Source organism: Etheostoma spectabile, chromosome 12 (genome assembly GCF_008692095.1).
Source record: "Etheostoma spectabile isolate EspeVRDwgs_2016 chromosome 12, UIUC_Espe_1.0, whole genome shotgun sequence".
Taxonomy (NCBI): Eukaryota; Metazoa; Chordata; class Actinopteri; order Perciformes; family Percidae; genus Etheostoma; species Etheostoma spectabile.
The window spans coordinates 27,991,336-28,010,411 of record NC_045744.1 but is presented as its reverse complement, the minus strand read 5'-3'; the positions used below and the strand labels follow the sequence as shown (position 1 = coordinate 28,010,411).

Below are 19,076 nucleotides of genomic sequence, written 5' to 3'. Positions count from 1 at the left end.
CGGTCTAGACCGTTAATATTAATTATAAATATATTTTATATTTTATATATTATACAATATATTTTATACAGTTTATTAAATGTTTTAGTTTACGCCATAGACTGTACAGTCCATGGTGTAAACTGGATCTGGACTATACTTAGGTTAAAGTCAGCATTATATTATATTAAATGCCAGTAATACATTATTTATATAATAATAATAAAAATAATAATAATAATAATAATAATAATGCAAGAACAAGAAAACAATGACACCATCTTGGAAAAATCTTTTTATTCACATAACCAAAAAATGACTTCTGCAGACATTATATTCATCACACATTCGATTCATCATCCCTGTTCTGAAAAAATCTTAAACTATATACTTGAGTGCAAACAGGTATGAGCTAGATTTGAGACAAATCTTTTTACTTTTGATCAAAATGGAGTGGGATGTTAGGTGTTACAGACCTAGTTCTGGGTTATGCATGTATTATTTATTATTTATTGTATGTTTCAGCAGCACTTCACCTTTAATCTCATCTCCCCTCTGTGTTTGCTTTCGGTTTCAGTTTTATTAAACTTAATATCAGGTAGCACAATTGCAGCTATTTCAATGGTATCAACCCTAGTTCGAGTCCCCCCCCCAACTCTTCTCCCTAATTTCCTGTCAGCTTTATACGGTTCTCTGACGAATAAAACAATAAAATCCTCAATAGAAAATATATATATCTTTTAATAATAGTTTTTTGGTTGCACATCAAGTTGGTGTGTAAAGGAAAAAACACTCACCTTAACGTCTTTAGCATTGCATCGAGAATTAATAAGACATCCTGGGTATTGGGGACGTAAGTACAGCCCATTATGCTACACATAGAAAAATAGTTTGTACAGTCAAATCACTTTAAATCAATATACAGACACAAAAAAAACTTTACTGGACTTCATTTCCCCAATCCCTCTGCCTCTCCTTCTCTTTTTCGCACTCTTTTTCTTTTCCTCGCCTCATGGTTGCTATAGCAACCGCCTCATCAAAACACATGCTGAGGGGGCTGTTTGAGCTCGTGTCCCTCGCCTCCCTTTCCTCCCCGTCCCTTCTCCTGTCCCTCTCTCCTCTCTCCCCTCCCCTGGGTGTCGGCTGCTCCTTTCTCCCCCCGCCGTCGTCTTCGCTGTCTCCCGCACACGCTCTGTCCTGCTCCGCCGGGACTCTGGCCGTGTTTTCTCTCTCTCTGTCGGCGTCTCTCTGCTGCTGCTGTTGCCGCAGGGTCAGGGCCGTGATTTTGCAGTGCTGCGGCTTCGGGGGCACGACCGGTACAGCTTTTACTTGGTAAACCCTCGGGTTTTTGGAGATGACCAGCTTCCTTCCCACTCCTCCTTGGCTGCTGTCACTTTCCTCCCACTTTCTGCCCTCTTTCAACTCCTTCACGTCACACCTGACCTCTTTCAGGCATTCATCCACACGTGGCGGTGTTCTACGTTGCTCATCGGCTCTCTCTTTGTCTACTCTGTTATGCTGCTGTGCTTTCTCATTTCCGACGTGCTTCCCATGAACGGTTTCTTCTGGTTCACATGGATTTGTAAGTAGTAAGTTTGTCTCTTGTTCCCCAAACTCCCGCTGCATGTCTGTTTCTGTGATCTTTTCCTCAGCCGTCTCCAGGGACTCCTCCGCTACCTCTTCTCTAACTTCTGTCTCGTTCGTCTCTTCTTCGTCCACTTCCACCGTTCCCTCTCCTGAAACCTTTGCTACCTGCTCTTCCTCTTCTCCGACTCTGACATCTCCGATCATGTCTCCCTCCCCACCGACACTTTCTCTTGCACCCTTTTCCTTGACCTGCTTGCTTTCCTTATCCTCAATCACTTCACATATAACATCTTCAAGTTCAACCCAAATGTCCCCGCCTGTACTACAAATTGCACCATCATGCTCTATGTCGCCTCCCTGCATCTTTTTTTCATGTTTTTCTTCAGCAATCACTTCAATGACCTCCTCAGAGGTTTCTTCCCACATGTCATTATCCCTTTCTTCAATTTCTAGAACTATTGCCTGACATGTGTCCTCTGTCTCTTTGTACACCTCCCTGTCCTCTACGTCATGCCCGTCTCTCTCTTTGGTATCACAGGTTTGGGGCTGCTCTGTTGCCCTTACAGACTCCTCTAAAGAAACGTCATTGGTTTCTTCCTGTGTAGCACAAGAAACGTCATCACAAGGTGGATAATCGCTGCGATGATTGTCAGACATGTCCGCCTGCTCCTCTGCCTTCAGGTCGGCGACAGTGCTTGATTCAGCATCGCTCGGGAGTGGGAAGTCTACGCAGCGGCGCGTCCATGCCTCTGGAGTGAGAGGTTGTTCTTTGTCACTCGGAGGGTCTTCCATGGCATCTTCCTCTGTTGCTTCCCTGTACATGGATGAAACAGAAACCTTTAAGACAGCGATATCTTGCTTTGGACAGAGAGTTTATGTGATTTGGGAGAAACCATTTTGTGATTTGGAAGAATTTTTTTCCCATTTCTTTGTGAGGGCTTAACCCACTGCAAAAAACAGGAGAGCTACTTTTTTGCCCATTTCCTGATAGCTTGACGTTATTCATACCAATGTTTGCAGAATTGTTTCATGATTATATGACCTTTCAAAATATTTTAACTATCAATGCCAGGGCTGTATTGTGCTTCTTTATATAAACTATTTTTATTCTACCAAAAAAGTTTTGTGCCGGTCAGGAGGTACTAGGCTCAAAGGTTCCATGGAATGAAAATGTCTTAATGAGGTTTTTTAACATTAATATGAGTTCCCCCAGCCTGCCTATGGTCCCCTAGTAGCTAGAGATGGTGATAGGTGTAAACAGAGCCCTGGGTATCCTGCTCTGTCTTTGAGAAAATGAAAGCTCAGATGGGCCGATCTGGAATTTTGCTCCTTATGAGGTCATAAGGGACAAGGTTACCTCCCCTTTCTATGCTTTGTCCGCCCATGAGAAAGAGACATCATGGCTTTTCAAACGGGCTAAGTGGTAGTTGGTTAAGGCCACACCCCCAACCTCCACCTTGACCCCCCCTCCTCCTCAATAGCTACAGACTCAGAAATGGCACATACTAAGGAAAGCTCATTGTGGGACTGGCTCTAGTGGCTGTAATTCTGCACCAAGGCTGAATTTTGGGAAAGAGACTTCAGATATGGTATTATAGGACCACTAAGGTCTATATAAAAGAGACTTCAGATACAGTATTAGGGGACCACTAAGGTCTATATTAAAGAGACTTCAGATACAGTATTATGGGACCACTAAGGTCTATATAAAAGAGACTTCAGATACAGTATTAGGTGACCACTAAGGTCTATATAAAAGAGACTTCAGATACAGTATTAGGGGACCACTAAGGTCTATATAAAAGAGACTTCAGATACAGTATTAGGTGACCACTAAGGTCTATATAAAAGAGACTTCAGATACAGTATTAGGGGACCACTAAGGTCTATATTAAAGAGACTTCAGATACAGCATTAGGGGACCACTAAGGTCTATATAAAAGAGACTTCAGATACAGTATTAGGGTACCACTAAGGTCTATATAAAAGAGACTTCAGATACAGTATTAGGGGACCACTAAGGTCTATATAAAAGAGACTTCAGATACAGTATTAGGGGACCACTAAGGTCTATATAAAAGAGACTTCAGATACAGTATTAGGGACCACTAAGGTCTATATTAAAGAGACTTCAGATACAGTATTAGGGGAACACTAAGGTCTATATAAGAGCATCCAAAGAGCACCATGTCAAAAAAATTCAAAGGCAAAGATAATATTGGAAACTGAAAAAGCCCCCGCTATTATAAGATACTGGTTAAAGCAGCCTTTAAGGTGTGTTCAGTGATGAGTACTTCATCAGTTCAGTCTATGACAGAAACAGACTTGCATGATAAGTGGGACAGGTGGGATATACATATGTTTCATACATTTAAATGTCAAAAAGGAATGAATTTCACCTTTGCCTATTGTTTTCCAGTTGCTCTCTCTCGCTGTGATCCTCCTCTTCCTTCTTTGTTGTCTCCTTTTCTTGCAGCGCATCATTTTCTCCTTTATCTTTCCCTTCCACCTGCTCCACATCTCCGACAGTTGATTCATCAAGTGCAGAAAATGCAAAGTTCGGTGACTGGCATCCTCTGTCCGCAGAGCTCTGGGACTGATGTGCAGGGACTCCATCTAGAGTGCATCTGTCCTGAATGTGAGTGTCTCGTTCAAAGCTCAAATTGTTTAAGAAGAAATCGGGGGGAAGGCTTTTAATAAACATGCTCTCGTCTTCCTCGCTGCTGTAATCGTTGTCATCACTGTCCTCCACTGCAGCCTCCTCTTCAGAGCAGGACTCCTCCAGCCCGAGGACGGGGGAGGTAATGTACGGCAGGCTGAGGGATTTAGTGTGTCGGTTGTATGAGCCGATGCTGAGCGGCCGGTGTGGATTTAACTCGGCCTGGCTCGGCGTTCGTGCTTTAGGGGCGGGTGGCAGGTCTGTCTGCAGCTCTGCAGAAGGACTGAAAGACCGAGCTTGCGTCATCAGTTCATATTCATCATCTGAGTGTCCAGGAGGTTCAACGGAGAACTCGGTCACCTGAGAGGTCACATAAAGAGACAGAAAGTTTTTCTTTCACCCCAAAGAAAATGTGTCAAGAAATATTTTCGCACCTTCAACTACTGTTCAAACCTCGTCTGTATAAATACACTGTGGATCAAACATGTCCCTCCCCTTCTCTCTGTGTGTAGCCGTTCTCAAACTGTGGTTGCTTCAAGCAACAGACTTCAAGCTAGCAAGCTACACATTTTGCAAATTTTGAAAACAATTTGGATGGTGCAACAAGGCAGGCCTGCTTGGTTCTTTTGGTGAATGATTGTATGTAGGAATGTTGTGAATGTTTATGGCATTTCCTCTTTAAATGGGTCATTTTGGGACTGTTTGGTAGGATTACTTTGGACAAAGTACACACAGCGATATACTGGTAAGTATGTATCCAGCTAATTTAAATAGCTCACGTTACTGCTCAGGTTGTGTCACCAGTTAACTTTATGTATTATTGGATGTGGAGTTTTCTTTCACGATGTGCAAAACTTCCACCAGAACATGTTCCTTGTATAGACTATTTTGCAGAGCCACCGTCTCTGCATCCGGAGCTAAGTGCCATTCTTAGCTTTGTGATTGGTTTCAAGAAATGCAAACAACCCAGAGCCTTTTTTTCTCATATCCCAGAATGCATCTGTGGAGTCTCACATTCACTGGCAATGTGAGACTAGTGCAGAAACAACAGCACACACCTGGTAGGAGACACTGCAGTCCATGTGGTCCAGGACGCTGCAGTCCATTTGGTCCAGGAATTCAAAGTTATCTTGAACGTAGCCCGACAGCTCCTGGTCTTCCCCCTCCACTGCAGTGGAGTTGTGGACGTCAGACGCGTCAAACACACAGTCTCCAGCAGGCGGAGTCACCTCTGGCTCACAATCAGCTAACTTCCCCCCTTTCATATCTGGAAATGAAGCACGGGCTAAGATTAGAAAGAGCTTATATTATTTACATCCATCTTATATTATTTACATCCATGTGGTGTACAATAAATGCATCCAGTGGTGAAAGAAGTGTTCAGACTCATAAGTAAAAGTACTAACACACTGTAAAACTGCTCTGTTACAAGTAAAAGCCCTGCATTGAAAATATTACCATGCACATATCATCTGGAAACCTATTGTCCTCGGGTCAAATTTGACCCATTTTCAAATTTTCCATGTAAAACAATTTTGTTTCTTTCAAACAAAAATAACTAAAAATATAATAACACGGATGGTTCCATACAACGCTCTTAGCAAGAAAAATGTAGGAGCGGATCACTACCTTTATTGAATTCTGGGTGTTTTATTCAAATTTATGAATGAGGTAAATATGAATGAGGTTTATTGACCACAAATTTTATAAAATCATTGTCAAACTAGTGGTAATAAGTTAGTGTAAGTGATGGTGGTAGAAGGGAACAAAGCGTTGAAAAAAAACATGAAAAAGTGTTTATTTTAAGTTTTGACCAGGGAGGACAAGACAAGGGTTCAACTTTAACCCTTGTCTTGTCCTTTAACCGTTAAAGTATTAAAAGTAAAAGACAAGTACATTTCAGCTGGGCTTGTTGGCCGTTATATTGTTGGCTAGTTTCAATTATAATCAAATATATGTGCATATGTGTGTTTTGTGTGCAAAAATCTTTATTTTTTAAAGTATCTAGTAACTAAAGCTGTCAGATTATTGTAGTGGAGTAAAAAGTACAATATTTCTAACGGAGTAGAAGTAGAAAGTGGCATGAAGAGATAAGACTCATGTAAAGTACAAGTACCCTGACATTTGTACTTGAGTACAGTACTTAAGTAAATGTACTTAGTTACATTCCACCACTGAATGCAATAAAACAAAGGTATATACTTATGAAATAGGTGAAATTACCCATGTAGTCGTCACCATCCTTGTGATCGTCAACCGCAGCATCTTCTTCGGCGTCCTCGCTGGACACACCTTCCAGCTCTGGCTTGCAGCTGCATTCTTCTATGACTTCCTCTTCCTCTTCTACCTTCTCCTCCTTCTCCTCCTTCTTTCCGTCCCGTTCTTCCTCCCCACCACCACCTGCCACTGTCTTCTCTCCTGCATCCGCCACTCCTTTCTCGTCTGTCACTTTCTCACTGGAGGTCTTCTCCTCTTCCTCAACCTTTTTGCTCTCTTCCAAATTGCTTTCTATTCCTCTGCTTTCACTCATCTCCACCTTCTCTCCTCCCTCCCTCCCTTCCACCCTGTCCCCTGCATCCTTATCCCTGACCCGGTGGATGACCCTGTCGCCCCCGCCCCCTTGCAGCACCCCTAATGCCAAGTTGGAGGTGATGTGAAGGGGCACAGTGACCGTGGTGGGCCCTGTGATGTGCATGGCTGCTCTTCGGCCCACTTTAGTGGAGAGTCCCGGGGATCTGGACTGAGTCTTGTTGCCCGTGACTCCCAAACCCTCGGAGCCAAAGGAAGTGTAGGTGCCCTGGGTCCCCACGCCCCCGCTTACTAACCCTGTTCCCCTGCGGTACGTCACGGCATATTCACTGCCACCAATCGCACCGGCGGTTGGCGTGACCTCGGAGCCAGGTTGGGGGGATGGGGTGACCAGGGGAGACATGTTGGTGGACGGAGGCCGCTCGCCGGTACGTCTGCAAACTGCAAAGAAATAAAACAGACAGATAAGACCAGAGGCTAAGTACAACTGTTTTTTTCTTTTTTAATCTGATCCAAAGTACGACTGTTAATCTGAATCACAGAAAGATGTGTATCTTCTGGCTAACAGTTTAGTTTTAACCCTCCTGTTGTCCTCAGTCGGACCCCTTTTCAGAATCCGAATCATTTTTATCGATCCCCAAAGAGAAATTCTGTGTTACAGTTACAAGAAGTATATAAATATCAGAGTAGAAATGTAAATAAAAGAAATATAAGATGTGGATCTGTATGGTATTTGCATCGTTAAATGAATTATATGATTCAGTATTTACATAATCAGGAATTGTAAAGGTGAATAAGAATGAATAAGTAGCAGCAGCAGAGTATTGCACATTATAATTTAAGCTGGTGTTATTGCAGAAAACAGATCATATTGTCCAATTTAAAACTAACAAAGTGTCTGTGTGTCAGACACTTAGAGGGAGGAGTTATGAAGCTTGATGGCCACAGGCAGGAATGACTTCTTGTGGTGCGCTGTGGTGCATTTTGGGGGAATAGGTCTTGCACTGAAAGTGCTCCTGTGTTTGAGAAAAGTTTTCTATATCAGAAATTAGGATGGTTCTTCACAAACAAATTAAACTGTTTAAAAAAAGTCAAAAATTGTCCCAAAAAATGACAAAAGTGCCAAAAACATTGGGGAAAAAACGAATACAGGAATTGAAAATTGTTGAAAAAAGCATCAAAAATGTTTTGAAAAAATGTGAAAAAGTGTTGATTCTCAGGTATGACCCTGGAGAACAATACAAGGGTTAAGGGGTCAGTACACATGAACTAGAGAAGTTCCCCCACACATCCTCAGGTTTATCCCGCCATAAAAGAATTTATGTCAAAAGTAAACTTTTTTCTGTTTGTGGTGCTCTAAGTATTACAAATTGTTGGGTCTAGCAATTTCCAGTTAGTGTGAATAACCCACAGGCTGTCAAAACTTTCCCCTGGAACCACTTTTTTACTGATATACAGTAAATCATATGTATACACTACAGGTCAAAAGTTTGGGTTCACATACAAATTTTTATTCCTCTCCATTATAGACATAATACCAGCTGATCTGAGTGGGTGGGTGATCTTTAATGCAATATCTACATTGCCCATTATCACCAACCATTCACCCAATGTTCCAAAGGCACATTCTGTTTACTAATCTGATATCATTTAAAAAACTAACTTGAAAAACATTGGCGAACTCTTTTGCAATTATGTAAGCACATAATGTAATCTGAAAACTGCTCCCTGGTTAAAAATAACAAAGCAACTGATCTCAGCTGGTATTCTGTCTACAATGGAGTGCAATGGAAATTTGTGAGTGACCCCAAACTTTTGACCGGTAGTGTACATAAAATAAAAGTCTCTATATTGACAGCATGTTCTGCTGATGAATCAAGGGAAACATCGTTTATGTAAGTACAAGTACTTTTGAGTATTTTAAATGTTGTTTTTTTTATTATTTGAGCAGCACAAACAATATTTAATACATTAAGTTTTACAGCCAGGCATCCCCACGCTATAGTTACATGAGAATGTGTTTATCTATCCATTTATTTTGGTCATTTTGGGGAAACTGACCCTTATGGGTTTTTATTTCTCTTTTGTGTGTGCAGAGTTAAATAACTAGTTCAATCCATGAAATATTTGTTTATCGTTCTGACAAAATGTGTTGGGAAATGTGTGACAAGATGAGGCACCTTCGTTTGGATAAGGCGGGGTGCTGAGGCAGTCCATGCTTCTTGCCGGTCTCAAAACAGGTCTCTCTTTCTCTGAAACAAAGAAGCAACTATTTAAGAGAAAATATGAAACTGAGGTGAGGGAAAAGAAACAAGATACGGCAGGAAGTGATGGATCTCACTTCAGAGTACAGTACCGTTCTGGTACAGATGACCTTCAAATGAGATATAACAGTGGGAAATAACGATGGATCTCACTTCTGTCCCTAATGAGGATGTAACTAAACTGTAATGAATGTAATGTAGTACAGGATCATACTTTAAATCCCAATGCATTCTGGGAGAAAAAAATAAACAGCATTATATTACATACATAACAACACTATCTCAGAATGTTACAGATTACAAGTATTTACTCAACACATTTGTAGTTATTTGCTTGAGTTATGAGATGAGTGTAGGTTGGAGATATTGGTTTGTTCTCAGTGCATTGCTCAGTAGATTGAGGACATTTTAGCCTGATGGTGAAGCTGGTAAAAACATCCAGATTTATTCTTTTGAGGTCGTGACTGTTTACAGGAAATGCCCCAGAAGTCTGGCAATTGGTGTTCAACATCTGGTCCTTTGTCATAGTTTTGACCAAGTGTCAAAATGTTGCTTAAGTAAAATAACAGAAAGTTTAGCCACAAAATATATTTCAAGTATTAAAAAGAAAGTTGTGCATGTGGAATGATCCCTGTCACTATAATGTCATTCTATTATGGAACATCAATCTATAAATTACAGGATGGTCTGTGTGTGTGTGTGTGTGTCTGTGTGTGTGTGTGCGTGCGTGCGTGCGTGCGTGCGTGTGTAGAAGAGATGTGAAGATTGTTAAACTTTTCTTTCTCATGTGATGAAGCTGCTTACAGTGTATTACGTAATGTAAATTAAATATGTGTGTTAACTATTATGGGAGTAGAGCGTCAATACAACAAGAATTGATGAAATATTAATATCACTATAGTATATATGCCACCTACTAACTCGGCAGGATTCCAAAGAGCATCCAGGCATGAGGGACTGTGTGAAGTATACCAGAGGTCTAGACCTGGTTTGACGTTAGTTTTCTTCCAATGAGCAACAAACGACACTAAAAGCTCTGCCCGATATTTGGTTTCTAAATAGTGTAATTTGCTATAATAGTGTATAACAATTACAGTATATTTTGGGGTTTAATATGGCATTATGTGCAGTTTCTCATTGAAGCATCATCAAGGAAAGGTTCCTTTTCTGTCTAATAGAGACCACATCATCTCACGTACTATGGCTTATTTATGTATAAATTACAGCACTATTTAGGTGTTTGGTTTCTAACTAGGATATAACTGTAATCTACTCTCTAAAAAAAACATTATTGGTAGTTTTGGTCTAATTTCAAACAAACAAATTTTTGCTCAAAAGTGGAGATCTCATCCCCCCCACTGTTGAAAGCAAAGTTACACCGCTGCCTAACTAACATCACCACAGGCCACAATAGCATTTAGACATTTTTCATTATGATCATCACTTTTCAACAGAAAAGGCTTCCTTTGCCAGAGCAGTGAGTCATCTTCCCTTGCTTTGCACATGTATGAACCTCAATGGGAGGGTTTTACACTTTAAATTGTAGAATGTAATTAAACAATGAACACAGATGGAAAACACTGTAATTAATTTAAAAGGAAATCATCAACGTTAGGATCAACTAGCAGGACTAAAAACCATGATGAGGTTTTGTACCTTTGCCTGAGTGTTTGTGCCTCCGTCGGGGGTCCTGGAACCGCCCCCCGATGTTGAAGATGGACATCCACTTCCTGCCTTTGAGAGATCCTTTCCTCCTGAACGACACACAAAAAAGAAGTCTCAAGAACCTGTTATGCAAATTAGTTACTTGATGTGATGTCATCATGGCCAGAAACCCTGTAAGCATCTTCCAACCACAAATGTAGTACCATTACACTCAGGTCTAACATGACCTAAGGTTGTCTAAATGCATGCATGGTACTGTACTGTCACTTTAAATCTCTTAATTTTCCTTGTCTTACAGAGGATGTACCAACTGATAATAACTGACCTTTGACCTGTGTATAACCATGTTTCCATCCACACCGTTTTATGCAAATTAAGTGATATGGAATGAAAACTAACTGTGATTACGTTTCAGGTCATTTTAGTGTTGCAACCCGCCATAACATAAAGAAAAAGAGGACATTTTAGATCATTTTCACCACATATTTCTGCTTTCTTTTTTCTAGATAGCAAAAATACAATAACGTGATTCGGCATCATCATAGCAATGTTTTGACAGCGTCGTTGTTGTCTTATGATAACAATAATAATATCAGCTGGAACACAAGCACTATTACAACTTGTGCAGCAGTAATCATTTGTACAAGGCGTGATCCATTTTTCTAAACTTTAAATGTTAGCTTGAATGCTGCGTGATTCAATTCAATTCAATTTTATTTATAGTATCAGTTCATAACAAGAGTTATCTCAAGACACTTTACAGATAGAGCAGGTCTAGACCACACTCCAGAATTTACAAGGACCCAACAGTTCTAGTAGTTTCCTCCAGAGCAAGCAACAGTGCGACAGTGGCGAGGAAAAACTTCCTTTTAGGCAGAAACCTCGGACAGACCCAGGCTCTTGGTAGGCGGTGTCTGACGGGCCGGTTGGGGTTAGTGGAAATAACAAAAATAGAAAAAATAGTAGTTTGTAGCAGTTCTTTGTAGTAGTTCATGGCATAGCAGGCCACTGTGCAGCATTCAGAGTGTAGCAGATGAACATGGCACCGCATGATTCAGTGCGACAAAAAAATTGAAACACCTTAAAATGTCTCAGATCTTTTCCATATACACATTTGACCACAAAACAGCATGTGACGTCATTACGCAACAGGTTTTCATTCACTTTAACCCTCATGTCGTCCTTGAGTCAAATTGACCCATTTTCCTATATTAATGTTCTTTTTAACTGCCCAATTGTGATTACCCAAAATAACATGATTCATTCCACACATATTTCTTTGGCAAGTACAAATCTCTACTTTCATTAATTTTAGGGTGTCTTATTCAGGTTTATAGCATTAAAAAGTTATTTTATAAAGACATATTCCAGTCTGTGATTATCCATCAACATACTTTTCTTTAATTTTAGTCTAAATAGTTCCAAATTTCTGCTTTTCTAACTCAAACATTAGGTATATTTTCCTATAAATGAGGTTTATTGACCATAAATTCCCAAAATAACTGTAAAACTAAAGTTAATAAGTCAGTGTTATGTAGTGTTGAAAATGTCAAAAAAGTGACAAACATTCAAAAAAGCGTCAAAAGTGGACCAAAAAAAAGGGACAAAAATGTAAGAAAAAGTTAAAAACATTGATAAAAAGCATCAACAAAAGTGTTGATTTTCAATTTTGACCAGAAGACAACACAAGGGTTAAAGCAATTGGACAGAAACACACTCACTGGCTTTATTTGCTGGAATCTTTTTACAAACTTCAGATATTTCGATTGATAAGTGGATGGAAACATAGCTTATGACAAACTTCCGATCAACCACATAAGTACTAATAATTAATAAGTGTACTAACTTGTCAGTGCCTTCGATGATGGAGTGGTAAGGTCTTATGGCTAGAGGACCGTCTCCTGGACTTATATTACCAAAGTTGTGGACGGGCTTGATAGGAGAAGACTTGAAAAACCCTTCCTCGTGATTGGACATCAGTGACGGGGAGGGGAGGGACTTTCTTCTCTCGTTTGATGCACCTGAATACAGAAGGCAGAAGTGAGTCAGTATGGTTTGCAGGGTTTCCCCTGTACCATTATAAGTCTTAGGTGCAGCCCTGAGCCGGTTGTGTCAGCACCTAAGCCGAATGAATGGGAAATGCAGCACGAAAGAAATGCGGGGGGGGGAAACTAACTAAACTTGTCTCAGATCTTGTGGTTGGACTTTTTTAGCAAGTTTTATCTTTAAGCTTCTTGACTGTTATCTATTATCTGCTTTAGCATTTCCAAAGTTATAGATATGGTGATTACAATGGTAAAAAATTGTTGATGTAGTAATTTTGACGTGTGTTTTTGTAAGTGGTAAGGGTGACGCTATTCCACCTGCACACTAGGGGCGGCATAGGCAGGAAATCCCAGTGGTTACGGACCGCTAGATGAGGAAGTCACAAGTGAAGGGGAATTACGATCTGGGAAGCCACGCAGTCTTTCAACCGTACATGTGTGCATGTGTTATTTCCTGGATGGAGTTTGTCATGTCCCACCGTAAGCATCGTGTTTACTACTTTTGCATACGTATAAGCTCAATTTACATCAGTAAGGCAAGCAGTAGAATTTTGTAAATGGTTTTATTCTGCGTAAAATAAAGTGTTAACCGCATGCCATGGCAGACCTGATTTTTTTTTTTTTTTTAACCATTACACGTTGGAGACGACTTTAAATTCCCTCAATTGGCTTCTTTCTGTGGTACGATCGCTGCAACAAAAGTAGAAAAACTACACTTCAATGGACGGATCCCGCGGGTGTTGGGAAGGCAGACGTACAGCCTCCAGCTGATTCCACTCAGTGAACACCGACGGGAGAAATTGGACGCTGATAAATAGAAGTGGGCTAAAGCAACAACGAAGAATAACGGTAGGATTGTTTTGGAATTGTTATTAAGCTGTGTGGAAGAGATTGGACTTCTCACAATCAGGATACAGGTAAATCCTGCTCCAATTCTAAAACAAAGCCTTCGGTAGCTTGTCTCAATCATCAAAATGAGTAACGGGGATTTGAATGCACCTGTTGAAGGGAAACGGAGAATGAACTTTGTAAAAGACCAGGTAAACTCACGGTTAAAACTTTGGAAGAAAAAATATGATCAGATCACAAGAAACCTTAGGATAAAGAAACTCTAGAAATCAAAACAGGAAGTTGAGCAACTTTAAAAAAAAATGTCTCCGAGGTTCAGATCACATATGATACTTTTCTAAAAATGAGTGTGGAAATGCATGAATCATTGAAATCATTGCTATCAAAGGAGGTAGTGTCAAAATGAAACAAATGGCTTGAAATTCAAATGTACAGCAATACAGAAATAATTAATATGATTAAAGAGTGGTTGCTTGACACTAAGGAGCAATGCAAACATGATGATGATGATGAAGTTGACAATGCTGGGCTACACATGACTGTGATTGTGATACACTCTTAAGGGATAACATAATAATCAGTGTAGCGTTTAAACAAATTTCAACTTTTATTAGTCAAGACAATAGTAACGTAGCAGTGAAACAAAAAGAGCGGAACCAGAGTGCGGGTATCAGTACACTGCGGTGCCCAGGTGACGGACACCTTCCTCGTCTCTCAGAGATTTGGAGACAAGTGTCACTACCCAATGTGAGGACAGTGCAGATTTGAGTCGCGCATGCTCAGATGTAAACTGTTTATGGCACAACGCGTCATACCTGATGTGAGTCGAGTGCAGATGTTAGTTGCGCATGCTCAGATTTAAACTGTTTACGACATAACTGTCAAACGAAAATTTGTGAAATCCATGAAATAATAAACTTTTCTCATTACAAACAATAACAGAAAATGGGAATCATTTAAAAAATTTTAGCTAACATTGATTGTTTGATTGTTAACGTTGGCTCAAAACGCCATTCCACTGACAGCCTTTGTTGTGTTTGATGCTAACTTGTAGCCAGCGGTGAACCAACTTTGTTAAGTAGATGCATTTTTACTGTGTTGACATTACAGAAGTCTCTCGTTAGCATCTTGTATGCTACTTGTTGCAAAGTGATACATGTACTCTCGTCACATTGGGCAGTGACAAGGATGGCGGTTTATTCACTCACTGCCGCCGTAATTCTGCTTTTCAGGTTGGTACTCAGTAAAAATGACAAAAAAACTGTTTGCCTTCTGAAGTGTGTATGGTGCGGCTAGCTAAAAGGTGTGTATTGGGGGTGTATGTGTGATTCTGCTTCCATTCCCTGGTAATGATTTATTTTGTGGTTTTTAAGGTATCCTAACAGGATTGTTAATGTTAAAAGGTTATGTTCAGCACTTAAAGAGGCAGTTTGGTGTCTGTATTAAAAAAAAAAAAAAAAAAAAAAAAAAAATAGGAATGTATTATAAGTTGAACAACTATCCCTAGGTGTATTATGGTTAATGTTTGCTTATAAAGTAACTTGAATATTTATTTGCTGTTAAAGAGTGTTTAGGATTTAAATTATGACATTGGTATAATAGTGTGTGTATATGTTTATAATACAATACATATGTGTATATGAATGAGAGATTAAAATATGATTTATTCTTTTGACATTATTTAATGGTACAGTAAGATTGATATTTATTTTGGTAAAGACAAGACAATTTCCGTGAATGAGAGTTTGGAAGATTTTTCCTCCTGAAAATGGTATTAAGTTGCTTAAATTGAACTGAAACATGTTTACACAATGGGAATGTTGTTGTTGAATATTATGTCATGTTTTGGAGAATTTGTAATAAAGCAGACAGAGATATGGAGACGAGGATGGTGGTTCATTCACTCAACCACTTCCTCCGTAATTCTGCTTTCCAGGGTTCCGCCTCTGAGAGTTGAGTAGTGAACCCCAATCAATAAAAATCATTTCTTACTTCAGTTACTCAATCTTGAAACTCGTAATAAACTGTAGGGGCTTGTCCGGGATTTCTCCTCATCACAACCATCGGAGGAGTAGATCCAGAGATACCAGAACCAAGGTGACAAGAAGCTGCGGCAGGCCAGTAGTCAACCAGTGGGTGTCCAAGGAGGGAGCCCAAAGAGAAAAGGGATCTTCATCCTGCTTAGGAACCACACTGCGGATCCTGAGGCTAGTGCATGCCACTTACCAGAGGGCTACATGCTGAACCCGCGTTCATCACACACCAACATCAGGAGACCTCACCTGTGATCAAGAGGTTGACACGCATACACACACACACACACACACACACACACATACACGCCACTTCCTAAGTCACTACACCACTGATTTACTAAACTAACAGACCACAAAGACTAGAACCACACACCATGTCAGCAACTCGTAAGGATTTAGTTTGGAGCATCAAAAAACAACTATTCAGGTCCGATATGTTGGCCGGTTGGTGTCAGCGGAAGGAGTACAAAAATGAACCCCAAAGACCTTGAAGCAGTGCGGGCACTGAAAGACAAGACGCCACAGACAGTTGGGGACGTCCCTTTACACTCCACACAGATGACTCCCAAAAAGGTCTTGGCTTGGTAGGATTTGTTCCACAAAGTTCAAGTCATCTGTTCAAACATCCACCAAAAGGAGGTAGCATAGCCAGTGTCAATGGGGGCACGGCCTAAGGATACCAGTGTACAACAAGGTGGAACAAAAGCTTATGCTCTGGATCACAAACCAAGCATGCCTCAACAACCTCAGCAAACCCATCACACACAGGAAACAGCCATGCTTTCCACGCAGGAGTCCATACAGCGTGATGGTTAAGTGCAAACCAATGTGGAAAAAGAACATCTTCTCACTATTGTGCAAAGGCAAAACGACATAACTGTTTTACTAGTGCAGCAGCAGTCTTAACTATCATTACCCCCAAGGGATATACCAACCTTTGATGGAGACCCTCTCGAGTACAGCACATTCATTAGAACATTTGAAAATGGAGCGGAAGAAAAATCTGCTAGCAGTATAGATTGTTTGTATTTTTTAGAGCAGTACACCAAAGGACAACCTAAAGCGCTGTCAACACATACCTGAGAGGGGGTATTGAAGAGCTGAGACACTGCTTCAGAAACGCTTTGGAAATGAACAAATAGCCACAGTTTACACAGGGAAAGCTCTGGGGTGGTCACCAGTGAAAGCAGAAGATGTCAAGGGCTTGCAAGCTTTTCCTTTGTTTCTACAAGTCTGTTGTAACGCAATGGAGGACATTAGCTACATGACAGTGATGAATAGGCCATCCAACATGCATGCTATAATCTTGAAACTACCATATAAACTGAGGAAAAGGTGGAGAAACGCTGCTTTTGAGTGGCAGGAGAGGCACTGTCGTCAAGCAGGTTTCATTGAGAGGCAAGTATCTATCTCCGGCCATATTATCTGCCGTGGGAAATTTCACATGCCATCGCCGTTGCTGTTTACATTCCACCCGCTGCTTACCCGACGTCGGCGTATAACATCACCCACACCCCTATTGCTGAACTCCAGACTCAACACCTGAGTGCCCTCATTGTGATCTTGGGTGACTTCAACCACGTCACCATGACAACCACTCTAACCAACTTCACCCAGTATGTAAGTTGCCATACTAGAGAGGAGAGGACCCTGGACCTGCTGTATGCTAATGTCAGGGGTACATACAGCGCTTCTCCCCCCACTGGGCAGGTCCGACCACAACCTGGTTCACATCAATCCCTGCTGTGTGCCTCTGGTGAAAAGGCAGCCTGTGACCAAAAGGACAGTAAAAAAGATGGTCAGAGGAGGCCAATGAGACACTTCGGGGATGTTTTGAGGTGACAGACTGGGATGCATTCTGTGAGCCACATGGAGAAGAAACAACAAAGGAAAAAGTAACAAAGGACATCAAGAAAATCCTGAATGCAAAGAGGGCGGCTTTCAGAGACGGGAATAGGGAGGACGTTAGGGCCATTCACAGGGACCTGAAGGTGAAGATTAGGGAGGCGAAGGAGAAGTACAGGAGGAAGCTGGAGCGTAAACTCCAACAGAACAACAAGGGAGGTCTGGAGCAGCATGAGGAACATCACTGGCTTCAGACCGACTGGCAGCAGAGGAGTTAAAGGCAACTTGGACAGGGCAACCAACTTAATCTGCTCTTTAACAGATTGGATGCTCTTGCCCATCCCCCCATTAACCCAACTGCTGTCTCACCTCCAACCCCCCCCACTGTCCCTCACCCTCCTCCTGGGAGATCCCTACTCCCCCCTCCTCTGGCCCTCAGGTTGACACCTCTTTCCAATCTGACTACTCCTCCCCTACCCCACCTGTGACCTGTGTATGCCTCACTGCTGACCAGGTGAGAAGACAGTTGACCAGACTCCTTTTAATAAGGCTGCAGGCCTTGATAATGTCCATCCTCCAGTGCTTTCAACACGTGGTCAGCAACACCGGGGCCCCGCAGGGGACTGTCCTCGTTCCCTTTCTCTTCACCATCTACACCACAGACTTCAAGTACCACACAGCATCCTGCCAACTCCAGAAGTTTTCTGATGACTCTGCTGTGGTTGGATGTTTTAGCGAGGGGGAAGAGGTTGAGTACAGAGCTGTGGTGGAGGTTTGTCACATGGAGTGAGCAGAACCATCAACAGCTCAATGTGACAAAGACTAAGGAGCTGGTTGTGGATCTAAGGAGAGCCAAGGCAACAGTGAGCCCAGTGAGCCCTGTTTCCGTCCAGGTGGTCAGTGTGGAGATTGTGGAGGACTACAAATACCTGGGAGTGCACTTGGACAATAAACTGGACTGGGCCAAGAACACTCAAGCCCTCTACAGGAAGGGCCAAAACCATTTCTATTTTCTGAGGAGGCTGACGTCCTTCAAAATCTGCAGGATGATGTTTTGAGGGTGTGGTGGCCAGTGCTATCTTGTTCGAAGCTGCATGCTGGGGCAGCCGGCTGAGGGTAGCAGACGCCAACAGGCTCAACAAACTGATCCGTAAGGCCAGTGCCATTGTGGGGGTGGAGCTGGACTCTGTCGGGTGTGTCGGAGAGGAGGATGCTGTCCAAGCTACATGCCATCTTGGACAATGTCTCGCACCCACTCCATGGCTTGCTGCATAATCACAAGAAAAAATTCACCACAGCGCGCCACGTGAAGGCCTTCCTGCCTGTGGCCATCAAACTTTATAACTCCTCCCTCTAAGTGTCTGACACACAGACAGTGAGGTTGAAACTGGACAATATCTGTTTTGTGCAATAACACTAGCTTGAAATGTGTGCAATATTCTACTGTTACATAATTATTATTACAGTTCACCATTCCAACTCCTTAATTATGTAAATCCTGTATCATAACATTCCTTTAACTATGTAAATACCATACATATCCACACTCCTTATATTTCTTTATTCATATTTCTACTTGATATTTCTACTGTTTGTGCAAATGCAACACAGAATTTCC

General features: G+C 41.5%; 1 protein-coding gene across 3 annotated transcripts in view; it reads right to left on the bottom strand.

Moving 5' to 3' along the window:
* Window positions 1-258: 258 nt before the first annotated feature.
* Window positions 259-19,076, bottom strand: part of si:dkeyp-68b7.12 (rho GTPase-activating protein 30) — a 34,845-nt gene continuing 16,027 nt past the window's right edge. For 2 of the 3 annotated variants that reach the window (XM_032531937.1, XM_032531936.1), the window contains 7 exons: window positions 12,530-12,704; window positions 10,675-10,772; window positions 8,935-9,006; window positions 6,449-7,195; window positions 5,284-5,516; window positions 3,966-4,585; window positions 259-2,380 (listed from right to left, as the gene is read on the bottom strand). In XM_032531937.1, coding sequence (XP_032387828.1) covers window positions 919-2,380; window positions 3,966-4,585; window positions 5,284-5,516; window positions 6,449-7,195; window positions 8,935-9,006; window positions 10,675-10,772; window positions 12,530-12,704 — 3,407 coding nt within the window. In that variant the 3' untranslated portion in view covers window positions 259-918. The remainder of the gene's footprint in view (window positions 2,381-3,965; window positions 4,586-5,283; window positions 5,517-6,448; window positions 7,196-8,934; window positions 9,007-10,674; window positions 10,773-12,529; window positions 12,705-19,076) is intronic. The other variant, XM_032531938.1, reaches the window with a different exon arrangement.